The sequence below is a fragment of the Hermetia illucens genome, chromosome 3 (genome assembly GCF_905115235.1).
Source record: "Hermetia illucens chromosome 3, iHerIll2.2.curated.20191125, whole genome shotgun sequence".
NCBI lineage: Eukaryota > Metazoa > Arthropoda > Insecta > Diptera > Stratiomyidae > Hermetia > Hermetia illucens.
In genome coordinates, this window is record NC_051851.1 from 94,940,408 (window position 1) to 94,967,286 (window position 26,879).

The following is a 26,879-nucleotide window of genomic DNA, read 5'->3' on the forward strand; positions in this document are numbered from 1 at the left end:
ACTCAATCCTTGATCCGAGAACTGCCTCTTCCCCATTTCTTCTCCAACCCGCAGGACTTAAGAGGGCATCTCTATTTTTTTTTTTTTTTTTGAAAAATCGATTTCCCAAAACACTGGTTTTTCGTTCAGTATACATTCAAAAACAGAGTACAAAAGTTTATTCAAGTCTACGCACTATAAAAATGTATCTAAAGCGTATATCCTGAGTGCGCGCGTAAGTGTAATTGGAGGGATTCAGCCTGCTGGCGATCGGAGAGATATAGTTGCTTTTAGAACAATCCCCGCTCCCGCTCCCGCTCCTTTCTATATTTATACATCTGACACTTGTTTTTGTTGATATTTAGAAGTATAGAAATATTTTCTGTCAAATTAGTTGTGTTAAGAAAAAATTCATAAAATGGATAAAAAAGCAATTTGAGAGCAGATCGTGAAAATAAATCAATTTACGAGTGAGCGTGATGAAAGTGTGGTTAGTTCATCTGCTAAGAAAACTCTGTTGAAGATGTGAGGAATGATGGAGTAGGGGCCCAAAAAATGTAGCAGGTCTCGCTTTTGAAACCTATCCAACCCAAATATCTGAAAAAAATCACAGTGATATATCTGGACGAAATCTGGGCCTCAAAATACATCCCGTTCCGATATCTGCACAAATAAAGTTAATATTTCCATATTTTAGAAATTTATCCGGGAACGCCCCTTAAGTTCATGCTAGCAGTATTGCATAAGGTATAACTTTGGGAAGTTTGAAGGAAATCCAACTATTATTAACAAAGTTATAGAAGGTGAAACTTTTACATTTTGCGTGAATTTTTTTGCATTCTAAAATCTGTATGAGGTCATCATAACATATCAATTTGTCAATATCACAACAAAAAGAGCCCAATTGCAGGGAAACATTTCATTTTAGTTTGCTAATCATTTATATATCAATATCAATTACTCGAGACAGGCATATGTATATATTTATATGTATATGTAAATGAAGCTTTGGGGTGCCTAATTCAGATAGATATATTTTTACATTGAACAAGTGGTATTTAATATACGTGCTTTTTATGTACGTATGCATACGCACTAAGTAAATGAAAAATAGGTGTACGCTCAATTTATATACATTCATATAGAATACAGTATTCGATAATAGGCAATGTTTGTTTGTTTAGGGTGATCATAATATCTACGTCTGTAATATGTGCGTACTTCTTGTAGTTGGAAATTTGAAGGTATATTTTCAGCTTTTAGCCATATATGAATGGAAAAATGTGCGTAGAAAGTTTCTCACATAAGATGAACAAAAAACCTTTATATTCGAAGCGCCAGCTTCTGATATTCCGACTTGTTTTTTGTATCCCAAAGAATAGAATAGTTAACTCACGTGAACGGTTGAATGAATATTAATAGGAAAGTAAACACGCAAGGGAAAGTAACCGGATCAGAATATTCAAATTTCCGTCCGATCCGATCCGGTAATTTGAACATTCTGATCCGGTTACTTTCCCATACCCTGAAGAATTTTGAACGCATTCTAGACGACCGTATTCGCGAAATCGTTAAAATAACAGTGAATCAAGCCGGACTTCTAAAAATCTGCGGAACTACTAACGCAATACACGCTGCGCAGTTACTCATGGAGAAACATAGTGAGAAGCATCGCCCTCTTTACATTGCATTTCTGAATCTAGACAGAGCGTTTGACCGTGTGTCACACCAACCCATCTGGTATGCTTCACGACAACACTTCGTGCCAGAAGAACTCGTGCGCTGGATTCAATTGCTCTACCAGATCCGAAAGCTAAAGTTCGAAGTATGGCGGGTGTATCAAAACCGCTTCGTGTCTCTGTTGGTGTTCATTAAGCAAGCGCCCTCTTACCACTCCTCTTTGTTTTTGTTATGGACATGGGCACACGGGATATCCAACGTCCAGCGCTCTGCACACTGCTTTATGCAGATGATGTTTTCCTAGCATCACATAGCAAAAATTATCTCGAGCAACTTGTTCAAAAATGGAATGGAATGGTCTAAGATTGAATCTAAACAAAACTGAATTTTTGACGACCGATCCCCATGAAACAGGCACAATCACTGTTAGCGGTAGTGATCTGCCGAGAACTGAGCGATTTAAATACCGCGGGTTAACGTTATCAGCCAATGGAGAACTGTGTTATGAAATTGCTTCACGCATTAACGCAACCTGGATGAAGTGGCGTTCCACAACAGATGTTCTTTGTGATCGACGTACCCACAAACGTCTCAAATCTCAAATTTACCGCAGTTTCATCCGTCCTGTCGCCCTCTATGGTTCTGAATGTTGGCCGATCATAAAAGACAATGAACGGCGTCTTGCGGTAATGGAGGCGAATATGCTGCGTTGGACTAATGGGGTGACACATTTTGATCATATCCGAAATGAGGATATCCGCGATCGTTATGGGTTTGCACCGATCGTGGAAAAATTGCGAGAGAGGCGTCTTCGATGGTATGGTCACGCAATTCGCGCTAACGAGAATTCATTTGGCAAGATTGATCTGAACATCGAAGTCGATGGTAAGCGACCAAAAGGCAGGCCGAAACAACGGTGGCTTGATACGCTCGGCGGGGATTTAAAAGCCTCGAGATTGCATCCAAATCAGGCATTTGATAGAGTCAAATGGCGAAACCGATCACGACGAGCCGATCCCGCTTGTGAACGGGACGAAGGCTGAAGAAAAGAGAAGAGATAAAAAGAGTGAACTACCAGGAAAGTGGAAACGGGAGCAGAACGGTATGAATTTTTTGACGGAACACATATATAGTGTTTGAGAAAGGGAATGATCCTCACAAAGAAGACGCAGAAGTATTGAAAAAGGTGGTACCTAAGGGAACGAGGAAACGATTGGAGATGAAAGAACATACGTCGATTGCCTCGGAAGAAAGAAGACGCATCTAAAATTCATCAGTTTCAGCTTTGCATAAAATAAGGGTTGGATGTTCGCCAAGCAAGTTCTTTGTTTGAAATAACATAAAGCCAGTGTACTCCGATGATATGTCGCAGATAGGTATTCATGAAGGCAATGAGGATCACTTTCCATGAGATGTCCTCTTATACCCACCCATAAGGACTACTAGCAGAGTCAGGTCCGCCATCACTCGCAGAGAGAAAGAGAGTAGTTTCCACAATTCCGTAGTCAGCCAGATATTATAATGCCCCTTCGGGACGTGACCAACGATCTGCATAGCACCACAAAAAAAAAGCATTCTTGATAGCAGGTCAATACTCTCCGGGGGCTATTCAGTATATCTGCTGTCTGATCAGCAAGATAAGATTAACCCTGTCAAGCGATAGCTGGATCATATAAGCGGTTGATGTTGAACTCGGAGGCTGCAGCTCTCCAAACCTGCGATAAGTAGCGGACCCAGTACGCAAGTGATCTGATGTCAGTGCCTCTTTTGTTACATATATCAAGAAGATAAGTTCTAAACCTACTACTAATCGCAAAGTGGTTAATCTCGTATGGTGTCGGCCAATTGAAACCCTACTGATCGTACTGATCCCTATGCCAATCTTCGTGTCCGCATAACGTGCCACCAATAATAAACCGGTGAAAGCAGCAGAAATCCACAAACCCCGCACCATTCTCCTTACGGTTGCCAAGACCGGGTTTCCCCATTACATCGTGGCGGAGCGAACATACACAATTTGCGAATCGTGTTGGTCATGCACAGAGAAAAAAATTGTGACAGCGAAAATTGTTTTTGTGCGACTCAAAGAAGAGCAACTGGCGAAAGGCATCGACATCCGTGGCTAAGCCAACATTCAACACACTATGTTGTATAGTTCCAAGTATTTTTAAATGGTTGGTGCACACGTTGAGGTGCACTTGTTCATATAATCCGCAGAAAATTTAAACAAGTCGGAATACCGGAAGCTCGCGTTTCAGGTATAAAGGTTTTGTGTTCATCTTATGTAAGAAACTTCAACGCACATTTTTCTATCCCTATATAGCTACAAATCCAACATCCTTCCAATCCTTCATATTTTTTCAAATTTCAAGACATACGTACATATTACAGACATCAATGTTATCCTCACCCTAAGCAAACAAACTGCCTATTTCCAAATAATGTACATATATATGCATGTATATAAATTGATCGTAGCCATATTTCCTATTTACTTCGTGCAGAAAAGCATACATATGTACATGGCTTAAAGTCCATGGACTGGAGCTTGCCGAACACAACACGGAGTTGGTGCTCTTTATAAAGCGGCGGAAACAGAAAACTGTTGAAATTCGGATCGGATGTTGTTAGCTTTCAGCCATCGCTGAAATACTTGGGAGTATTATACGACTTCAAGCTGAACTTTAAACCCCACTTAAAGCTTACTAGGCAGAAATCGGCGACAATCAGCTCAACATTGGCAAAGATGCTTCTAAATGAAGGCGGCTCGAAGCACAGTCGACGATTACTTTTATCGCGAGTCGTCAGCTCTATACTTTTATACGCCGCACCAGTGTGGGCGTCGGCGATCAAAGTCGGAGAAAATCGCAGGCAGCTTCAAGCTGCATATCGATTAAGCACTCTCCGAACATGTTGCGCCTACCGAACAACATCTTATGAGGCTGCATGCGTGATTGCGGTGATGTTCCCGGTAGATATTCTAACCGATGAGACAAGTCGTCTGTACGAAAATCAGGAAGCGAGCCTAAACAAGCAAAGTGAACGTTTGCGGTCACTGGCTGCATGGCAAACGGCATGGGACGAGGCGGAGAATGGCCGGTGGACACACAGGCTTATCCCAGACATAAGTATGTGGAATGTGCGGAACCACGGTGAGACAAGTTACGATCTGACTCTGTTCTTAACCGGACACGGTGGATACAGGAGTTACCTCTATAGGTAGAACACGTCTTCTTCGCCTGCCCCAGATTTCAAAGCTCAAGGAGAAAGCTTGAAACAGAGCTAAATACCCGTTTAACGGTGGAAAATCTGACAAGGATTCTGGTGCAATCAAATACAGCATGGGACGCGATAGTTGCACTGGTGAAACGGATCCACCAGCAACTAAAAGCAGCAGAAGTACAGCGGAGACATAGAAGGGAAGCTACTGCAATTAACGCCACCCAAAGCGGTAGCAGCTCGTTTGGAGTGGACAGCTAAGAACTGAACAGCCCCGCGAAGCAATACCGAAACGGTGGTCCCGCAGGGAGAGTGTGGAGAAAATATGGGAGGTTTTAATCGGTAAGAGTCCGGCATGCGTGTCCTAGTATCCAGATGCATATCCATGATGGATCTCTCCCACCCAAAAAAAGACAGACGGGCAGACAGACAGACATCGACTCGATTCTAATAAGGTTATAAGGTTTTGTTTCACACAAAACCTTAAAAACTACACACAGTTAATAATTGCCATGTAGTTGTTAAACCAGTGTTTTCTATTGTTTCGTAATTAGTGTGATGTGTCACCTTATGTGGTTGTTGCCAGTCCACTTGGCAATCCCTGTGATGTGCCACCTTATGTGATTGTTGCCAGTCCACTTGGCAGTACCTTATTCTTCTTTCTTTCTAGATTAGATTATGGTTAGTCGGAGCAGCTAAATGCCAAAACTCCAGACTAACCAGCTATGGGAGCAGCAATTGCCTGAACTCCACAATGACCTAATCAAGCAGTGTAAATTATGGGAGCAGCGAATTGCTTGGACTCCACAGAATGAAACACGTTAAGCTTGAGTTTGATAGTTCCAACGAACTACGTATTTTTAATTTATATTTCCTTTTTTATACAATTTTTACCTATACTTAGTAGGCCGGTACATATCAATTTACAGTATTTTAGGAAAAATATTACATAGTAGGCAATGATAAAGTGAATAAGTTTACAGTATTTTTAGAGAAAATATTACATAGTAGGCAATGATAAAGTGAATAAGTTTACAGTATTTTTAGAGAAAATATTACATAGTAGGCAATGATAAAGTGAATAAGTTTACAGTATTTTACACCTTACCCCTTTTGAAAAAAATGAATTGTCTTTAGGAACGGTAGACAATTCGTTTTTTCTTTATTGTTTATATTATGTATAGTCAGAAGTTTTTTTTTTTTCTTTTTTTTAACAATAATGAGTAATATTTTTAAAGTCTACTTATTGTAATATATTGTATTGGTATTGATTAATTAGGTGGTATATTTATATTTATAACAGTATAGGCAATTTCAAAGCAATTTTGTTTATTTTATTTATTTATTTATTCGTCTTAACCTATTTTTGTGAATTTTAGATATTTTATTGTCCTGGTCTTTTATCAGGCAATTTACATTGTCAATTGATATTATGCTATAAGGACCTTCATACAATGGGTCTAGTTTTCGTCTGTTTTCGACGGATAACAAAACTTGATCTCCTATTTTCAATGATAATGGGTTACATTTTGGGTCATTTTGGTTCTTTGTCTTTTTCTTTGCTTTTTCTAGAAGTTGTTTGGCTTTGCTAATGGAATTTTGTAATCTGTATTTTAGTTCATTATTGTACAAATCGTAATTATATATTGGTTCTGGTTTTGTTTTAGAGAGTTCTGAGGGTATATTTACTTTTTTTCCAAACACTAACTCGAATGGTGTGTAACCATGTATGGAATTGGGTGACGTGTTGTAACAGAAAGAGTAGTATTGTACCCAATCATCCCAATCGTCTTTGTTTTCGTTAACGAAACTTCGTAGGTATTCGTTTAGACACTTATGGTTACGTTCTAGAGCTCCTATGGTTTCAGGATGAGCTGGTGTTGCAAATATTTGTTCAATTTTTAGCAATTTACATATCTCTGAGAATACTTGATTTTTGTATTCAGTACCGAGATCTGTTTTTATTTTGTTCATGGGTCCGTAGTTTAATATGAATCCATGGACAATTGCTCTTGCAACAGTGTTCGCTTCTTTGTTTGGAATAGGTATTATTATCAGATATTTGCTCAGATCACACTGCATAGTTACAGCGTATTTATTACCTTGGTTGGTTTTGGTAAACGGTCCAACTGTGTCTATTGACATGGTATCGAATACTTTGGTTGGTGTTGTTGTTATCTCTAGTAATTCCCTATTTTGTTTCTGATATTTATTTTTTGTACATGAACTACAGTTTTTAATATAATTAGCGATTGTTTTTTTCATGTTTTTCCATTTGTATATTTCACGTAGTTTTTTATACATTCTACTCTGTCCAATGTGTCCTGCTGTTGGAGTAGAGTGATTATTATGCAATATTTCTATTACTTTCGATTTGTCCGTTATCGTAATTAGTGGTTTGTATATTTGGATATCCATATTTTTCAAAGTATGATTCGCTAGCGTTTTAAATGCGGTTGTATTTAATATAGTGAATAATTCACTTTCGGCCGATAGTTTCAGAGTCTTGGTCTGAAACCTATTATTTAGATATTTTTCCAACTCTGTGAGTTCCTGCACTAATGCGGGTTCAATTGATTGGTTATTATTTAGATTTATATACCGCTTTATTTGGACTTTATTTTTATGTATTATGTTTATCTCTATATCAGTATTTTTATTTTTATATTGCGCAATATTAAATTTCAGTTCCGGTAAATGCATTACTTCATTAGGTGATAAAACCTCGAAAACGTGCAGTTGATCAGGCTGCATGTTTTTGTTAGTAATGTGGTTTTCTGAAGTATTGTGAATGAGTTTTGATTGATTTGTGTTTTTGGTCATTGCTCTTGTTTGTATTTGCAAGATATTTTTCAGGTTTGTCAGGTCTGTTATATCTAGTTCTATTCTAGATAATGTATCTGGGCCAATGTTCTCTTTACCTTTAATGTACTGTATGTCAAATTGATATTCTTCTAGATCAAGCCTCATCCGTGTTAGTTTCGATGATGGGTTTTTCATCCCAAATAAGTAAATAAGTGGCCTATGATCTGTTCTTACTATAAAATGTCTTCCATAAACATATGGTTTGAAATATATTATTGCCCAATGAATTGCTGTTAGTTCTTTTTCTATGGTAGATTTATTTTTTTCACCTTTAGTGAATGTTTTGCTAGCGAAAGCTATTGGCAATTCAGTTCCATCTATTGTCTGTGATAGTATTGCTCCACATGCATTTTCGGATGCATCTGTGGATATTGTAAACTGTTGTTTAAAATCAGGGTACTGAAGTATGGGTGGGGACATTAATATTGTTTTAAGGATGTCGAATGCAGTGCTACACAGTGGTGTCCATTCGAATTTCACATTTTTACGCAACAATTGATTTAAAGGTAGGGCAATTTCAGCGAAATTTGGGACAAAACGTCTGTAATAATTACAGAATGCGACGAATCGTCTTACTTCGTCTGGGTTTTTTGGTACTGGAAATTGTTTAATGACTTCGAATTTTGAAGGATCAGGTTGTATTCCTTCGGCAGAGATCTGATGTCCAAGATATGTTACTTCTGATTGAAAGAATTTACACTTATCAGGGTTTAACTTTAAATTTTTGGCTCGTAAGCACTGAAATACTGACGTTAGATTTTTTAAGTGATGGTTTTTCGAACATCCAGTGACTATTATGTCGTCAATGTATAAGAAAGCTGTGTCGGGTGATAAACCTGATAATGCTATGGTCATCATTCTCTGAAAGCTATTGGGACTAATATTTAGTCCGAAGGGTAGGCGGGTAAATTGGTAATGTCCCTGGTTTGTAGAAAAAGCTGTGTATTTTCGCGATGATTGTTTTAGAGGTATTTGATGAAATCCAGATAGTAAATCTAAAGTGGAAAAATATTTGGCTCGACCCATTTGGTCAAGAATTTCATCTATTCTGGGAAGTGGGAATTTATCTGCTACCACTTTTTTGTTAAGATTACGAAAATCAACTACCAAACGCCATTTCTTATCTCTTGTTGATGACTTTTTAGGGACTAGTAGTATAGGTGAGTTGAAATGCGATGTTGAGTGCTCAATGATATCGTCGTCCAACATTTGTTTGACTTGACTATTTATTTCTGTTTTGTGGGCTTCAGGTATACGGTAATTTTTTGTGTATACCGCTGAGTTATCACTCAACTGGATATGTTGGCTATAAAAGTTGTTGGTGGTTAATGGCTCATTTTCCATATTAAAAATATCCGCGAATTCTCGGCATAGTGTTTTAAGGTCTTTTATTGCATATTCTGGTACGTGTTCTACGTTCAATGTATTTAACAATTTTTGCATTCTTTGTGTGTTATGCAGTTTATCGGTATTGTTGTATACAGAATAATCCGAAAGGTGTTCCCACTGAGGGTTGAGGTTTTTGATTTTTACTGTACTTGAGGTGGTGTTTAGGATTTTAACTAGTGGGTTTTGAGGAGAAATAATTGATCCTGCTAAGAATATTCCGGGTTGTATTTCTTGTCCGGGTATAACTATGTCGTTTAAGAATTGATTGTTTAGTTTGCGTATTACTTCGCATCTGGGCGGGATTAAGATTGTGTTCCGTGTAGGACCATCTAGAATTGGAATTTCATGAAGAATATTATTGATATTAATTGTCAATATCCAGGTGTCATAGTCGATTATTGCCCTATGTTTAGTAAGGAAGTCTAAACCTAGAATTGCATCTGCGTCTAGTGGAAAGTCATTAGCAACTATTTGGAATGTGTGCTCAATTGAAAGAGTACTATCGAATTTTATATGGGTTTTTGTTGCACCAATTGATTCTTTTTGTACCCCAGTAATGCCCTGTATTGTGCATGTGTTATTTGGATAGTATATTTGATTATTGTCAATTTTTCCCCGTTTAAATATAGAAATGTCAGCTCCTGTGTCTATTATAAAGGTACATGTTGTGTTGCACATGTCAACGAAAGCTCGTACAAAGCTTGTGAGCGATGGATTTATAGTATGGAATGTGACCTTTCTTATTGATTTCCCCCCAACCGATTTTGGTTGGTTTCTAACACCGACTGAGGGGGTTGGGATTCCCCCGAACTCAAATGGTTTATATTTTGTCGGTTGTTACTGTTGTTCCAGAAGGGTCTTCGGTAATTGTTGTTATTATTTCTGAACCTGTTATTTTGGTTGCGGTTATAATTTTGGTTTCTATTTGGAGTATTGTTTCTGTTAAAATTTTCATATGAATTTCTATTTGCGGTATTATTAAAACTTTGATTATTACGTCGGTTTTGGTTATTGAAGTCATTATTGTGATTGTTACCTCTTCTGTTTGTTTTGTAATGATAGACATTTTTGGGAATTGGTTTATCGACTGCAATTGCCTTTGCAATTGTGTCGGATAGATTTGTAAGATTACCGGCACGCAAAATTAATGAGGTTTCGCTGTTCGAAACATTTTCCGCTATTGTTTGCATTGCAAATTTTTCGGCTAATTTCTCTGCAGTTTCGCCCTCTGCGACTTTTTCTGATATAAAGGCTCTTGTCAATTGCCTTGACAAGTCCTCTATTTTATTTGTAAAATCAGTTAATTTGGTATTTCCCTGTTTACAACTTTTAAGTTGTGCCAGAACGGCATCAGACGATATTTTTATAGAGAATTTTACTCTCAGTTTATCGGTTAGTTTAGTTATTGTGTTTAATTCCTCGGATACCATGTATTTGGCTTTGCCGGTTATCCGGGTTTTCACAAATTTAAGTAGAATACCTTTGTGTTCTACTGGTGTGAGTTCGTTCAATAGTGAAACTGACTCAATGAAGGATTCTGTTTCCTCTGGGTTTCCGTCAAAGTATTTGACTAAAGCTGTGGCTGTTTTAATGTCGAAAGCCATGTTCCCTAACTGTTGTTTGTCTAATATTGAAAGTATTTCAGCAGATAGTTGCTGTATTTCCTTGCAAACTCCCTTAATTAGAGTTGCTGTTTTAACGTCTGTTCGTATATTTTGTTCAGTCGACTTTGCGTCTATTAGTGTTTGTTCAATTAATTCGCGTTTTTCGCGTATAGTTTTTTCACTGTAAGGACGATTTACACTTTTCCGTAGATTTATTAGTGTAATTTGAAGTTTCTCTTTTAGAGATTCTAATTTGTCCATTTAGAAAAAGCAAAGAATAACATTTTCAGACATCTACTTTTATATTGTTATATTGTCGTGCTTTCAATCATGTGATATAAATACTAACATTATTTGGAACAAACAAAAAAATCATTTATTATTTATTACTATTACATTTATTAAACTATCATAATTCTAATTTGGAACAAACATTTTTTTTTTATATTATTTTACTGATTAACTTTATTATTTTTTTTTTGCATTTTTTTTAAATAATTTATTTCTTTTTTAACTTTGGTTATTAAATATTTATACTTGTTGGTCTCTTCTGGTGTAGCTGCGATTTCCTCTAACCGTTTATATTTTATGAACTGCCGCTGGAGTTCTCTTCTTCGTCCTCCTTTAGCGCTGACAGATTCGTTATTGGATAGTCGTTTCGTACGTTTCTTATATTCTTCTATCGTAAGGCGTCGAGGTCCCGCAAGTTTATCATCAACCGTAGTTGTCGGTGTTGATTCTGACGGCTTCCAGCGTGGTGGTTGCTCTCCAATTTTATATAGTGTTATGCCTCCATTGTTTTGCTCTGGTTTTTTGAGCAATTGCCAGATTTTCTGGTAAAGCTGGTCGAATTTTTCCCCAATGTCGTTCATTTACACGACCTTGATTTCCAAATTTTCACGATAGTAAGTAGAAACGCTAGTAAGCAGAAGTCTTTAGACTGTTACTTATGTATGAAGTCTTTAGACTGTCACGGTCGCCATGTGATGTGTCACCTTATGTGGTTGTTGCCAGTCCACTTGGCAATCCCTGTGATGTGCCACCTTATGTGATTGTTGCCAGTCCACTTGGCAGTACCTTATTCTTCTTTCTTTCTAGATTAGATTATGGTTAGTCGGAGCAGCTAAATGCCAAAACTCCAGACTAACCAGCTATGGGAGCAGCAATTGCCTGAACTCCACAATGACCTAATCAAGCAGTGTAAATTATGGGAGCAGCGAATTGCTTGGACTCCACAGAATGAAACACGTTAAGCTTGAGTTTGATAGTTCCAACGAACTACGTATTTTTAATTTATATTTCCTTTTTTATACAATTTTTACCTATACTTAGTAGGCCGGTACATATCAATTTACAGTATTTTAGGAAAAATATTACATAGTAGGCAATGATAAAGTGAATAAGTTTACAGTATTTTTAGAGAAAATATTACATAGTAGGCAATGATAAAGTGAATAAGTTTACAGTATTTTTAGAGAAAATATTACATAGTAGGCAATGATAAAGTGAATAAGTTTACAGTATTTTACATTAGTTTTCCGTTTGAAATATTAATTGCAATTTTATTTAGTTTTCTGTTTGTTCGAAAACGAGTCTACTCCTTTTGAATTGGTTCGAAGTCAGCGTAACTTTCTGTATTTTCCTTAGACTTTATTAGCTGAGTTTATATGAAGCTCATAATTTTCGAATTTGTTCCTTGCGCCTTAATTCAACCTTACTGGTTGTTTTGTTCCGCCGCAGCGCTCCACACAACTCCGTTTTCGGTGTATGTCGCGTGAAAATAAAGAAGTCGCGGAACTTCTGCCGCCCTAACTGCCGTTTCGGTTAAGGTGCCACCGTTGTTTCGGCAGAACTCGGAAGCGTGGTTCCTAAAGGTGGAGGTTTAATTAAGTTTCTAAATTTAATCACGTTTTGGTTGGCCTGGACTAGGAGTCAGTCCCATTCCTCGTCGAAGTGCAAGTTCGCTGACCCGCAGCAACACGTCTCCTTACACTGTACGACCCCCTTAATAAGTGCAATTATATGATTGACACGGGTGCAGATATTTCGGTCCTCCTCGCCTCCAGACCCAACAAGCTTTTCTCTCAGCAGTTGAAATTAGCGGGAGCAAACGGCATGCCCAACACAACTTACGAATACAGGCAAATGGACGCGGGTCTTGGCCTGCGTATGACTTTCTCGTGGCGCTTTATTTTAGCTGACATCAGTGTCCCCATTTTAAGCGCAGACTTCCTGTGTCGCTATGGGCTGCTGGTGGATATGCTGCATGAGCCCTTGTTAGACTCCACAACCTCTCTTGGGTCGTTAGGAAAAATATCAACCTGCATCTGCGCACTCCTCCAAAAATATCGCAACATTCCCGAATGCAATATATTTCAGCCAGTTAAGCATGCTGTCCAGCACCACATTAACGCTACTGGCTCCTCAATCTTCTCGAAGGTGCGTCCTTTACAATACTGACTCCATAATCTTTTCAAAAGTGTGTCCTTTACCACCTCAGAAACTCACGGTTGTGCGGAAAGAGTTTGAACAGCTAATTAAGCGATGTGTATGCAAACCTTCCAACAGCAGTTGCGCATCTTTAATCTTCGAGTTTACAGGGCATATGGAATGCTTCGCAAACCTTCCAGACATTCATCCACTTTGTACTACGAAACTTGGACTTCTATTTCATCTAATTGGATGACATTCTGCTCGCAACTTTCACCAAGTCCGAGCATTTGGTGCATTTCGAGTGCATTATCCAACGTCTCCTCGCCAATGGCCTAATTATTAACGTTGAACGGATTACAACCCGACCCAGAGGGTGTAAGCGATCGTGAGCTTTCCGCAGCCATAGAAGGTCAAAGACCTTAGAAGGTTCTTGGATATGGTAAACTGTTACCATCATTCCCTGTCCAAAGCGGCTCACCAACAAGCCTTACTGCATTTGGAACAACATGCCTCAGACATCATCCACCAGAGAACAAAAGCTGGCAACAGTTGGGTTTCTTCTCAAAAATGTTGAATCCCGCTTAACGGAATTGCAGCATCTATGATCGTGAATTACTAGTCGCGTATCTGAGCATCGTACAGCTACAAGTATTGCCGCACGATCCTTGATCGGTTTATGCAATGGCCTGAGGAGGACATTACAGTCATGTGCTGTTCCCCCGTCGAGAGTGGATTCCCCGCTTTGGTGTTCCCGCCGTAATTATTACAGACCAGGTAATGCAATTCGGATCCACTCTTTTTTTTTCTCAGAGCTCGGAAAGCTTCTTGGATTCAAACACCAGCGCAAAACCGCATACGTAGTCCAAGGGGATGCTAGAACGTTGGCATCGGACACTTAAGGCAGCCATTATGCCGCGAGTTACGATATCTCCAGGCGTCATCTCTAGACGATACCTTCACCCATCCCTAATATTGTGTAAATTCTATCAATGTTTGAGTTTGTTCGAGTTTAAGTCTGACACATATTAATGCATCAGCAGAAATCATCGCGTTTATGATTTCTGAACAAAAAAGTACGTCTAAAATTAACACAGTTTTTTTTTTATTTTGCACACGGAAGTGCTCCAACCCATAATTCTCGCGACAAGCCGTCACTTCTGCTTGGCTAGTTGACCTGGTGTACGGGGAGAACCTACGATTACCTGATGACCTGGTTCTCGACAAAAAAGACGGCTTAGAGAGACCGGATTGTTGTGCCTGCTACTGGAGACCCCTCTCAAATTGAAACCCTCGCTGAAGCCTTTCTTCCAGAAGGCAGACAGCTCTGGAAGGAAGCATGAACACCGTGTGCGTTTTGACGTAAGCCAGTTAACCACGGTAACCCATCGTGGGTTCTTTCGCCGAAAACCGTCGGTTTCAGTTGGGACGGAGTACGTTGGCCATGACATCGAGAAACAATTTCTGACAGCAAAAAAGGATGTCGATGTCAAAGGAAAAACAGAGTTTGTCTGTTACTATTCATCATGTCGTACGGGCCTTCGTATCTTCATTTATTGATTTGGTTGAATAATAAAATATAAATAGAGTTTGATGATTTAATGAATTGCAAAAAACATGTTTCATTATTCACCAATATTAAATTTGAATTGCCTCGCTGATTAAATTGACGTCTTAATCGTTTTTAAAGTTTTGTTAAAAACAAAGTCTTATTAAAATCGGTTCACTGTCTGTCTGTCTGTTTGTCTGTCACATGCACTTTTCTCAGAATCGGTTAAACCTATTGACACGGTAGAAAGGTTGGAATTGTGGCCCACGTTGAATTTACCAAGATTTCACACGGTATTGGGATTTGAGCGAGTCAAATCCGCCCTCCTTCGAGGCGATCAATAGAGCCTTCAATCTCTTCAATCGACGCCTCTTTTATTATGCAAACCCAGGAGACCAGTCCCAAATATACTACTAATCGCAAAGCGGTCAATCAGATTAATCGTTTTAACTTCGCCCAGTTTAAACACACTGACTTTATGGCAAGTTTCGCGCTCGAACAATGTGCTACCCATGACGAGGCGGTGGAAGCTGCAGTAATTCACAAACTTCTCACCATTACGCTGGCTAGGGTCGCCAAGGCCGTCTTTCACCATCACAAACACACGCTTTGGCATTCGTATAACCCATCACAATTACAATATCAGTTTTTTGGAACCTTTCCTGATCTACGTGTCATTGTTCATAGAAAGCGTCTTTTTCGTTTATGTCAGAAATCTCCGTTGATGCATAGCACGAAATGTTACAATTATTACCGTGTTAGAAACCAACTTACGGTAGCCGTCTGAAACAACCCAACATCGGAATCGCGTCTACTACCATTTGGCTTCCCAGAGTACAAAAGCACACTCACGCAAGAGTGAGTGGAGTAGTCTCCAGAGTCCTTTCTGTTACTTAGGCTTAGGCCCAGGATGTCCAGCTTCTATCGTTGCAATTCTTGCTCGAGATTAAGAAAGCAAGAATTCTCGGGACCCTCGATACCATCGTCGAAGAACATATTGCAGAAACCAATCATAGTCCATTTTTTACAGTCAAACGACGCCGTGAGGTCAGCCCCTATCCGAGGCGTTGCTAACGTTTCGGTAGCAGCAAGTTCTGAAATTTGCAGGTCGCTGCGCCACAAATTTCTATACACCCCAACTCAGAGGGTATTTTCTACTGGAAATATGTATATTTTAGCACAGATAAACAGGTTTAATTTGAATGGGATACATATGTACATAACGACTGCAGAAAAACTAAAAACATGAACATACAAATTCTTCCTTGAAATTCATTACGAGTTAATGAAATCTGAGAACAACTAAATTCCTAAATATACATAGAAACATTATAATCAAGCGATAGTGTTATCATTCTAAGATTTTCACTTTTTGCGGGGAAACCCCTAACTCGTATGCTCTAGCGTTGATAGTGTAAGAAAACAAACAGGGTGAATATTAATATGTATCTCACATTGAAGAAAAAATTGCTGCAATGGGTGCTTGTAATGAAGCCATACTTCTCACGGCTTAGATTATGAGTTTGAACCGTTTTATTCTAAAATACGGGAACTGATCTACCGTATTAACTATAGCATTATTTATAAGCCATATATGTATGATTAACGAAAATTGGATTATGAAGGATGTAGCCTCTGCTAAATTCTACAGAAACCGGGCAACAAAAGGTTCGCACAGATTACTTTGAATCAATGAATTCAAAATCTATTTACATTCACACTAGAGCATGATGGTACGATTGCCGAGTTTCATAACCTCGTTATTTCGGGTTTGACTTTCAGTTGGTCATAGATGTTTGCTTTCCTCTTTCCCTTACTTAGAGTGAGTACAAAGGAACCTTTATTTTTGTATACAAAATTGGAATCCGGCCAGAGCTAAAAAATCCTTATTAGGATTTTTTATTATTATAACATTTAAGGCTCAGACGCTGGACAGATTCGACTGGATTTCTCTTTTTTGCATCAAAATAGAACGTTTCAACAATATCGCAATCCGAGGATTATGAAGCAGTTTCGTTCGCCTTCAGGCAACAATAAAGCCGGCCATCAGTTAAGGCAGAATCCACATACCGCCAAGCCGGATCTCTTCAACTTTGGCCATCAAAGGCTTTAAGATGCAAATAAATTAATAAATTATATTTTATTTAAACTTAATTTTATTTTAAAAAACAAAATTCTATTCATAAATCAATACATTTCATAAAAACTTTTTAAAATTCAAATTTTTGGGGTAGTTCATCAGAAGTAGGTAGAAGTCTAGCAATTATTTTTTTTTATATGACATTCTGCCGTCCACTCATGGCACTCTGCTCTCCACTCCTGTGACGAGGTCTAAACTGAGTGGAGAGCGCCGGTGGCGTCATCTGTCCGCTTGCATTCGCAACATTCAAAATAAATTTCGAGTGCCGTCGAGTGGGGCACCAACTATCAATCAAATCAATGACGCGGGTAAGAACGAATTTAGATTGTAATGTTGTGTCAAGCGCTCTGATTCAGATATATGATGTTATATTATAGTCATGTTAGGTAATTTGCACAAAATAACAACAAGCAAATTTTATTTAATGTGAATTATCCAATAATCGGTATATTATAAATGTAAATGCGCTGCATAGACACATAGGAACACACCAGTGCAAAGCATTACCAGGATTTCATCCCTTTGCCGGTTATGATTACAACCCTGGTTTTAAGGTTTTGTGTGAAACAAAACCTTATTAGAATCGAGTCGATGTCTGTCTACCCGTCTGCCTGTCTATCTGTCTGTCACACCGGATTTATTCGGAAACGGCTGGACCGATTGTCACGAAAATCGGTGAGAGCATGTGATCTGTTGTTCCCTTTATATACAGCAAGTGGCGCCATTTTTTAATAAGTTCAAGGGTGCAACATTTTTTTTCATAAGATGTGGCCATGCCATTTTTCGTGCATTCTAAAACGTACATATCAACATGTCAATTCGTCAATACCACACCGAAGGGAGTTCGTATGAATGGTCGCAAAGAACTATTTAGTCATTTGTATATGAATATCAATTACTCCAAACAGACGTGTGTGCTAACGAAGTTTGCGGGTAGTGTCTAATTTAGATAGATATATTTGTACATTAAACCAACCGTATTTGATATACGTGCTATATATGTACATATGTATGCTTTTTCGCACGAAGTAAATCTGAAATATGGGTACGATCAATTTATATACGCGCATATATGTATATGTACAGCATTCGGAAAGAGGCAGTTTGTTTGTTTAGGGTGAGGATAATATCTATGACTGTAATATGTACGTATTTCTTGAAGTTTGGAAAAATATGAAGGAATAGGTTGGATTTGTAGCTATATAGGGATAGAAAAATGTGCGTTGAAGTTTCTTACATAAAATGAACACAAAACCTTTATACCCGAAGCGCGAGCTTCCGGTATTCCGACTTGTTTTAAAGGAACCAACGTCCATTTAAAGTAATTACGAACGAATTTTAGAAGGCTTTCATTGGCTCAATTGACCGCGACGACACTTTTGCGAAATTGAAGTCTTTCGTTTGCAGCATGTACGATTTTGAGTGCAGTAATAGAAACAATGACGTTAGATATCCAATATTCCAACGAAATTATAAAGTAAGGAAATGCTTTCTCCATAGAAAGCTTTCTTAATAAAAAATACAAGGCCGTGGTCTAGTATCTTTTTTTCAAAAAATCTTTTTAAAATATTTTGTTTGTATGATTTCTTTAATGTATACACAAATGTTTCTATAAAAAAAAAGTTCTTAAAAAATTTGTTACAAGATACCAGACGGTCTCCTTAAAAAATGTTGATGCTCCCCGCTTGCCACGCTTTTGTAGCAAATATGATAAACAAATCAGGAAACCGGAAGCTGGACGATTCAGATTTTTGTGTATTTCTTATAGAAAAATATTTGAGTAGATATTTGTTGAATTTATGCTACGCACTTTGACGTGACACTGATATTCTTCAGTGTTAGAATGTACACTGAAGCAACAATTTTGACATACTATAACTTTGTTCATAATAGTGTGATTTCTCACAAACTTGGTAAAACCACGCTTTATATTTTAGCCTATGTTACTACATGATTCTCGGATAACAAAGTGGAGTTTTACAGTCAATTATTAAAAATTATAGTATATTACTATTATTATTAACTTTCTATAATTAAAAGGAGGGTATTTCGAGGTCTAGGCACTGTATAGTGGCGGCTTGGGGATTTTTTCGGATTTTTCCGTGGGGTAGGTTTGGGTCCGTGAAAGGAGAACGTTTGCACTAAATGTCAAAATCAGCGTTGAAAAGTATTAATCAAGTCTTTTCATTTGATACCACACATGACTATATTTGGTGAAATGACTATATTTGGTGAAAAAACAAATCTACACCCTCATTTTGCATGTATTTACTCGAAAACCGCTGAACGAATTGTCACGGAATTTGGTTAGAAGTTGTATTCTGTGAATCCTTTTACATGTAGCAAGTGGCATCATTGTGTTGAGTTTGAGGGAGGCTCTCCATACATGCGAAAGTGGGGTGTTTAATTTTTTTGCACCGAATATAGTGATGCGGGTAATCAAATGAATTAGCACTTTTCGAAAATGATCTTGTTTCTGATGTTGGGTGAAATATAGGGGAGTGAAGGCTCAAAATGTGTAGCTCAAATTCTAAATTCCGATATCCGCATAAATAAAGTTAATAATAGTATATACGTCCGGATAGCTGAGTGGTTAGAGCACAAGGCTATCATAAGGTCGCGGTTCAAATCTCACTGGTGGCAGTGGGATTTGTATCGTAATTTGACGTCGGATACCAGTCAACTCAGCTATCAATGAGTACCTGAATCAAATCAGGGTAATAATCTCGCGCGAGCAGAATACTAACCACATCGCTTCCTACAGTGTACTGTAGTGTACCGCTACGATCTTGAATGAGGTGCTCTAACACACTTCAAGGTCCTGATCCAATATGGATTGCTGCGTCAACAATTATTATAAGGGATAATATAAGACAAAACCTTGGGAAGTTTGAGGGAAGTCCAACTATTATTAACAAAGTTATGGAAGGTTAAAGTTTTGCATTGCACGTTATTTTATTGCACTCTAAGATGCGTATGACGTCATCACCATATAAAGTGAACTTATATGAACTGCGGGGTCCAGGGGGCATGTTAGTTTTTCTTTTTCAATATTGTTTAGTCATTTGTATGTCAGTATGAATTACTCGACACAGCCATGTGTAGTGTCTAATAGGATAGGTATGTGTGTAAGTTGTACCAACAACAGTGGAAGTGCGTTAAGATGCATTTGAAGAGTTTGGATACGTACATATATATGTGTGCATCAGTATGTCATAACGGGCAACGTTTGTTTACTTAGGATAAGCACAATATTTATGTCTTTGATATGTATGTACATATGAACGCATATTTTAGAGTTTAGCAATTAATGAAAGAATACTCTGTCTTTTTAGCTGTGTACGTATTGAAAACCGTGTATATAGAGAGTCCTTCACATAAGGTGAACTCGAAGCTTTTATACCCGAAGCGCCCAGGGTCCGGTATCCCAACTTGTTTTGGATGCGCGTGGGAGAGTTTTCATTGACTGTCTTGAGAAACGAAAAACAATCAACGGCGAATATAATGTGAAATTATTGTATCGTTTGAGCGAAGAAATTAAGCAAAAATGGCAGGTTGTTTCATTAGGACAATGCACTAGTTTACAAATTCTGAAATGGCCAAAATTAATGAATTGAAGTTTGAATTGCTACCCCATGCACTGATCTCGCTTCCTGCACTCGCCAGATTTAGCCTGGATTATTTTCTGGCACAGTGGTCAAAGATTTTCGAACGATGAAGAAGTGATGTCGGCAATTAATAGCTATTTGGAGGGGGAAGTTAGTTTGTATTACAAAAAGGCCATAGAACTTACTGAATATCACAGTCACAGTTTGCTTCGCGATGTCGAGGCGAGCAGGCGTGTGCTACGGAATTGAAAAAGAAAGTGAAGGTTTTCTTATAGTGCGGTGAAATATACAGTGTATCTCAATATTATTGAGACACCGTATATTAAAGTACAATTTACATGCGATTGTTTTTTGTTTTTTTTTTTAGTGAACGGGAGAAATTCTGACATCCACGCAGGACGGGCTTGGGGACAGGATGTCCGCCAAGAGGGCGAAGACCGGGGGCCCCTCTGATTAAGAGGAGGGCCCAAGCCCCGGAGACGAGAATCGAGCAAATCTGCTCGAGATAACTAAAATGCTGAAAGAGGAGACGGCGGAGCTCAGGACAGAACGTGAATAACGGCAGGAGAAGGAAAACCTGCCAACAAGACCGTAACCAGCAACATCACTGCGCAACATCGGAGGACGAAGACCCATTCAACTTCGTCACAAGACGTAAACCAAAAAGGAGTAAGGTTAGTGCCAAAAGTGTAAAAATGAGTGAAAGCACTTCCCAGGCAAATATTACCCCAACCCCCGCTCAGAAACAAAAGATACCGGTAATTACCGGATATTCATTAGATGTCCCTGTTCTGCTAAGGTCCCTTAAGACAAAAGGGATAAAGGCAACTTTCAAGAACACGAGGGCGGATAAGACCCTCATTTTCGCCGAATCCACCGAGGATCACCGCAAAATCTTCGCTCTTATCAAAGACCAAGATTTAAACACCAAAACGAGCAACCCTCAACCCCTGAGGACGCAGTCCCTCATTGTTCGCGGACTACATCGGGAAAATGATGCTGCAGAAAATTCTTCTTTCCCAATGAAGTCTCAATCGGGACTTTTTATAGTGACCTTCAAGCCCTCTCAAGAGCTCAACGACGCATTCAAGGTGAAATACATTCTACACCAGAAGGTTACCTTAGAAAAAATAAGACCGTTGGAACAGATTCAATGTTTCAATTGTCAAAATTTTGGGCACGTTGCTCAAAATTGTACAATTGCACATTGGTGCGTTAAGTGCACCACAAAACACCCGCGTGCCGACTGCCCACGCCCCGCAATGCTGCAACTGCGGCAAAATCGGACATTCCACCAGCTTCGGCGTTTGCCGAGGATATAAACATATGCTGGCCTGAAAAGAAGCGGCCAAAGCCCGCAAATCTAAAGAAGCACAGCAGACCAAACAGGCAGTAGCACAACTGTCGCAAAGTTTGGCCAAACCAGGCGTATCTTACGCCCAAGCCATGAAACAATCACTGGCCCCGGTGGTTCCTGCACCTCCACCTCCAACTAAGTTTCTCCCAGGTATTGATCGACTCTCTGAAAGCAGACATTTATTGCGTTTCGGAGACCCATCTTAAAAGCAGGCATAACGTGAACTTCACCGGATATAATACCATCCGGGACGATAACAACACCGGCTCCGCCCTATTAATCAAAAAAGATTATGAATTCGAGGAAGTCGCCATAGACAACCTGCTAACTTGTTCCGCTGCGGCGGCTTTCATTAAAACGGCTGGCAATAAACGGATTCTCATTGTCTCCGTTTATATTAGGTGCCAATCTAGAAATGAGGAACTGGGTCATGACCTAAAAGTCTTGAGCGATCTCCAGTGGAAATCTAATTACCTTGTCTTTGGAGGTGACTTCAACTCCAGGCACACTCACTGGGGCTTTCAGGTAATATCATGTGATACCTTACCAGGCATGTCCGACCACTTTGCGGTCAATCTCAAACTGTCCTCACCTCTTTCTCTGAAAAAGAGAGTAATGACCACAATTAGGTCTTTCGCTCACACTGACTGGGATAAATTCAGGGCTGAGTTAGCATCAAAACTCAACTTGAAAAAGCCCTCAAATAATCGCAATCTGTCGGACAAAGAAATCGACGAGGCTATTAACTTGGCGTCTGACGCTACTGACACTGCTACACGCAGGAACTCTAAGCTGATAAAAGTCGATAAGTTTGAATTCAATTCTCTTTCACATGAGACAATGCTCCACTTGAAAGTTAGGCAGATTTGGAGGCGTAATATCAAGCGCAAATTTCACGAGCATGGAAATAAAATAAATGCGGAATATAAAGCAATACTCTCCCGGATAACTGCCTCAGTACGCTAATCCGTGGTATGGCGGCAAGGAATTGACCCGCAAACTTGAGAACGGGGAAATACAAAGCCCGTAACTTTATTCTAACCCAAAACCAAGTGGGAGTCTGCAGTGATGCTGAGAAAGCAAAAACACTTGGGGATTTCTTCGAGCGGCAGCTCAACGCAACTCCTCCGAGCAACAGAACGGCTCCCACTTAGATTCAACAGTCAGAGATTTCACTTCTAGGAACTGCTACAGAATCACGTCTTTTTCTGCCCAGTACCCTTCCAAGAAGCCTATTGATTCGAGCAAATTTCTGAGTTTATCACAACTCACTGCTATTACCTATAACCTTAACGGTAAAAAGTCAGCAGGCCCAGATGGAATTACAAATTTCGTCTTAAAAAATCTTCCAGTAGCCTCCATTAATTTTCTGCTTGCGGTTTTTAATATTTGCATTAATAATGGCTACTTCACATCCACCTGGAAAGTAGCCAAAATTATAGCCATTCGGAAAGGAGGTGCCTCCTGTGAACCTGGTAACTTCAGACCCGTTTCACTTCTATCTAAACTGGGGAAGCTTTTTGAGAGCATGGACCGTAAGGCTGGTCCAATACTACAATCTTAACAACATTATTCCAGACCATCAGTTCGGTTTCCGCAGGGATCCATTTCTGGTCCTACTTTATACAACATTTTCACTGCTGATGTCCCCTCCTCTGAGGTCGGTACAGAACTTATGCAGTATGCCGACGACACACTCGTCTACTCCTCCAATTTTCGACCAGACAAGGCAGTTAGCGATATAGAGGATTACTTGGTTGACCTCTGCTACTACTACCAGAGCTGGGGTATTAAAATTAACGCAACCAAGACACAAGTCTGCATCTTCAGAAGGAAATCTAGAGATCTAGATCCATCCACAGGAAGGCTAAACGGCTGAAACTGGAAATCGGGAATACAATAGTAAGAGGGTCGAAATCGATCAAATATCTAGGAATCAATTAAATTCAACGAATTCCTAAGATTTAACAATCATGTTAAACTCACCATTGGCAAACCAAATGATGCATTGCGCAAGATCTACTTTCTTCTTCGCCAAAAAGTGGGTCTAAGCACCAAGCCTAAGCTAATGCTATATAAGACTCCCATCGGGCCCATCATATGCTACGAAGCCCCTTTGTGGATCACTTGCTCTTCGAAAGCAATGGATAAATGCATGTCTTTCGAACGCCGTGTATTGAGATATTGCACTGGATTGTCTTACAATTGGAACATTAAGAAGGGCGGCAGGAACGCCATAGTATACCGGCGAGGAAATATAGACCCCATTAGAGAATATATTCTCAACATTACGGAGCGGTTTTTCAATAAACTTGGAAACCATCCAAACCCAAAAATTAGAAGACTGCATGAGCAGGGCAAAACAATCCCACTAGCGACTTTCCTTAGGCCGTGCCAGATACTCAACACTGACCTAAAACCAATAATCCTGTCCCTCTTCGACACACCTTGCCTGGTAGGAGTGCAAAGAGGCTAAGCACTATATGCATATTAAGTGCTATTGTATATAGTAGAATTAAATATTTATGTAAGTAGAAATAAGTAGTAATAAGGTAGATGCAAGTAAGTGAAATAAAACCTTCTCGCGTCATTATTGCGGACGCAGTTTTTGAAAATAGGTTAAGGTAATGTTTTAATAAAATACAAAGCCAAGGAACATTGTAAATTACAGTTTGTTTTTACACAATAAAGTTAATTACAGAGAATGTCGGGTAGGCCAAACAATGTAATAATTCTAAGCTAGCTAAGCTAATTCTAAGCTACTTGTAAGCAAAATGTATTAGATGTAAGACACTATTTGGAAATAAATAAAATGAAAAAAAATCAAAATTGAATATCACTAGGAAAAGTGTATAGAGCTGAAAGGAGGTTATGTTGAAAAATAAATACTTTTTGCTCCAAAATTTCTGGTTTTCTTTGTTTGGTTGGGTACTATTGGGACAAAAATCGTGCGGTACAGCCTTGTGAAAGTTTAACAGGATAGCGTCAACATAGGTAACGCGCGATTCCTAGAAGCCAACACCTGTATTTAGGCGGTGACGCGGAAACACATCATTCAAACGGAGTTTCTAGAAACCGCAACGAGTGAAAACCGGAAGATTGGTTACAATAAGGATGTTATATCCACTATCCCAAACCCCATCAAGATCCCGTGAGCAACAAAATGCAGGAGCGGGGGAAGCGGAAATACCCCACAAATAAATGAATGTGTGATGATATTTAGAGTCAAGATTTTGGCCGTTGGACAACTTTTCGGATGTAGGTAGCTATGTTATTAGCTTCAAACGTGCGCACTTACGATTCATTTTGTTTTTATCGTTTTCCACTAGTTCTTGGAAAGTACTTGATAAATTAATCTTATCCTCAATCTTGGTTTCGGTAATAGATTTTTGCGATTGCCTAAAGGGCATAGTACAATGGGTCGACTAAAGGTAAAAGTTCTGACTTTACGATTCCACTACACTGTTTAAAAAAAAGATTAAAATATCCATAAGATAGGTAAAACTTTATGGAACTTAATGAGGAAACTTCTTTTGATTACACTCCTTTTAATATAAATACCAATAAACCGAATTGCTGTTCTCAATTATGCGGGCATAATTCAACCATAACGGAAAGGGAGAAGGACCAACATTTCAAAATAGTTCTGGCTTCGGACGTTGTCTGCACGACATGTTGTATACGAAGTCAGATTCGAAAACATCTAAGATTTGCACATTGTGAGCTAGTCGACGCATTTCCTGTTTTTACTCGCACTATAATCAGTGGAATTACAGAATGTCTGACGAGGTCTGTATTCACTTTTTATAATATTTCTAATATTTCTAATATTATAACTTCAACATACCTCTCCCTTCTAAGTCGCCGGCCGTTAACGGAAGCGCTTCCCTTGCAGAAACTAGAAATAGGCAAACCACTAGATATTTTACACCCTTTCGCATATTTCTGCCCGTAATGTTTGTGCTGAAAACATAATCCGATTTTTATGGCTATTTTCGTGAATGCCTTGCTAATTTTAAATAAAAACTGTTTTCTCCACTTGTTGAGCGAAGTGTAATTTTAATCTTTTATTCACTGTTCACATTACACCGGCGGTAGCGGTGGCGGTGGCGGCGTAGGTCGAGCTGGGGTGGCGGTGGTGGTGCTTCACACTTTCTGCGGCTCGAGGCGGCATTTGTTTATTGACTACTCGTGAAAGTCTCTCGTGGTTACCGATTTGCACATGAACCACCAAAATGTTTATATTAATATGCTCGATGATTTGAATTTGTTTATTTATGAAATTATTTTTAAAACACCGTTTTTGCTCAAGGCGTCAATAATTTTTGGCCGTTTCACGCGATCCCATTCCAGCATTGCACACACGCACTTGGGGTACTCGAGGTATTCCTGGAAAGCTTTTTAATCCGATTTTAATCATATGTAAAGCGCTTATAATCAGTATCGTTCCAATAATAGATTCCACTTATCCGCACATAGGCGACTGATATGGAAAAATGTGGCCTTTGTCGCTGCCTTCGAGTGCGAGTATATTAGCGTGGAATTATCTGAAATGTACTTCAAACCGCGTTTATCACTCTATAAACAAACAGATTTCCCGACAATCGTTACTCTCGTTTGCCCCTAACTAGTCCAAGCACCGCCGAGAAAGTTGGATCCGCCCGAACAACAGCAACTGCCTTTTCCGGGTCCGACCTGACATTGGCCGTAAAATAATATTTCATAGTCAACTTGCAGCTACCTCAGGAACGGAGAGCTACCAAACAGCCGCGGAGTGAGTAAATTTTATTAGAACGCTGATATAAAAATCCTACTCACTCTATTTGCCGACGGAGCTGATAACGCTCGGTGTTCAACAACCACTTGAAGATAACCCAAAATCGATATAAATGCGTATAGCCCTGATAAGCAATTTAATGCAATCCGACGGTAACCATTTGATTTAGGGTTGTCAATATACATCTACCATTACAATACATTTTAATCCGTCGATTTTACAAAGCAATCATCAAATATTTGCTGTTAATGCGTGGCTCAAAAATGTAATCTTCAATGATGT

The 26,879-nt window shown here is 39.0% G+C and overlaps 1 protein-coding gene across 1 annotated transcript in view; it reads right to left on the minus strand.

Moving 5' to 3' along the window:
* LOC119652783 (fibroblast growth factor receptor-like 1) overlaps positions 1-26,523 on the minus strand; it is a 31,829-nt gene extending 5,306 nt beyond the window's left edge. The window contains exon 1 of the mRNA XM_038057098.1: positions 25,668-26,523. Coding sequence (XP_037913026.1) covers positions 25,668-25,761 — 94 coding nt within the window. The 5' untranslated portion in view covers positions 25,762-26,523. The remainder of the gene's footprint in view (positions 1-25,667) is intronic.
* Positions 26,524-26,879: the final 356 nt, after the last annotated feature.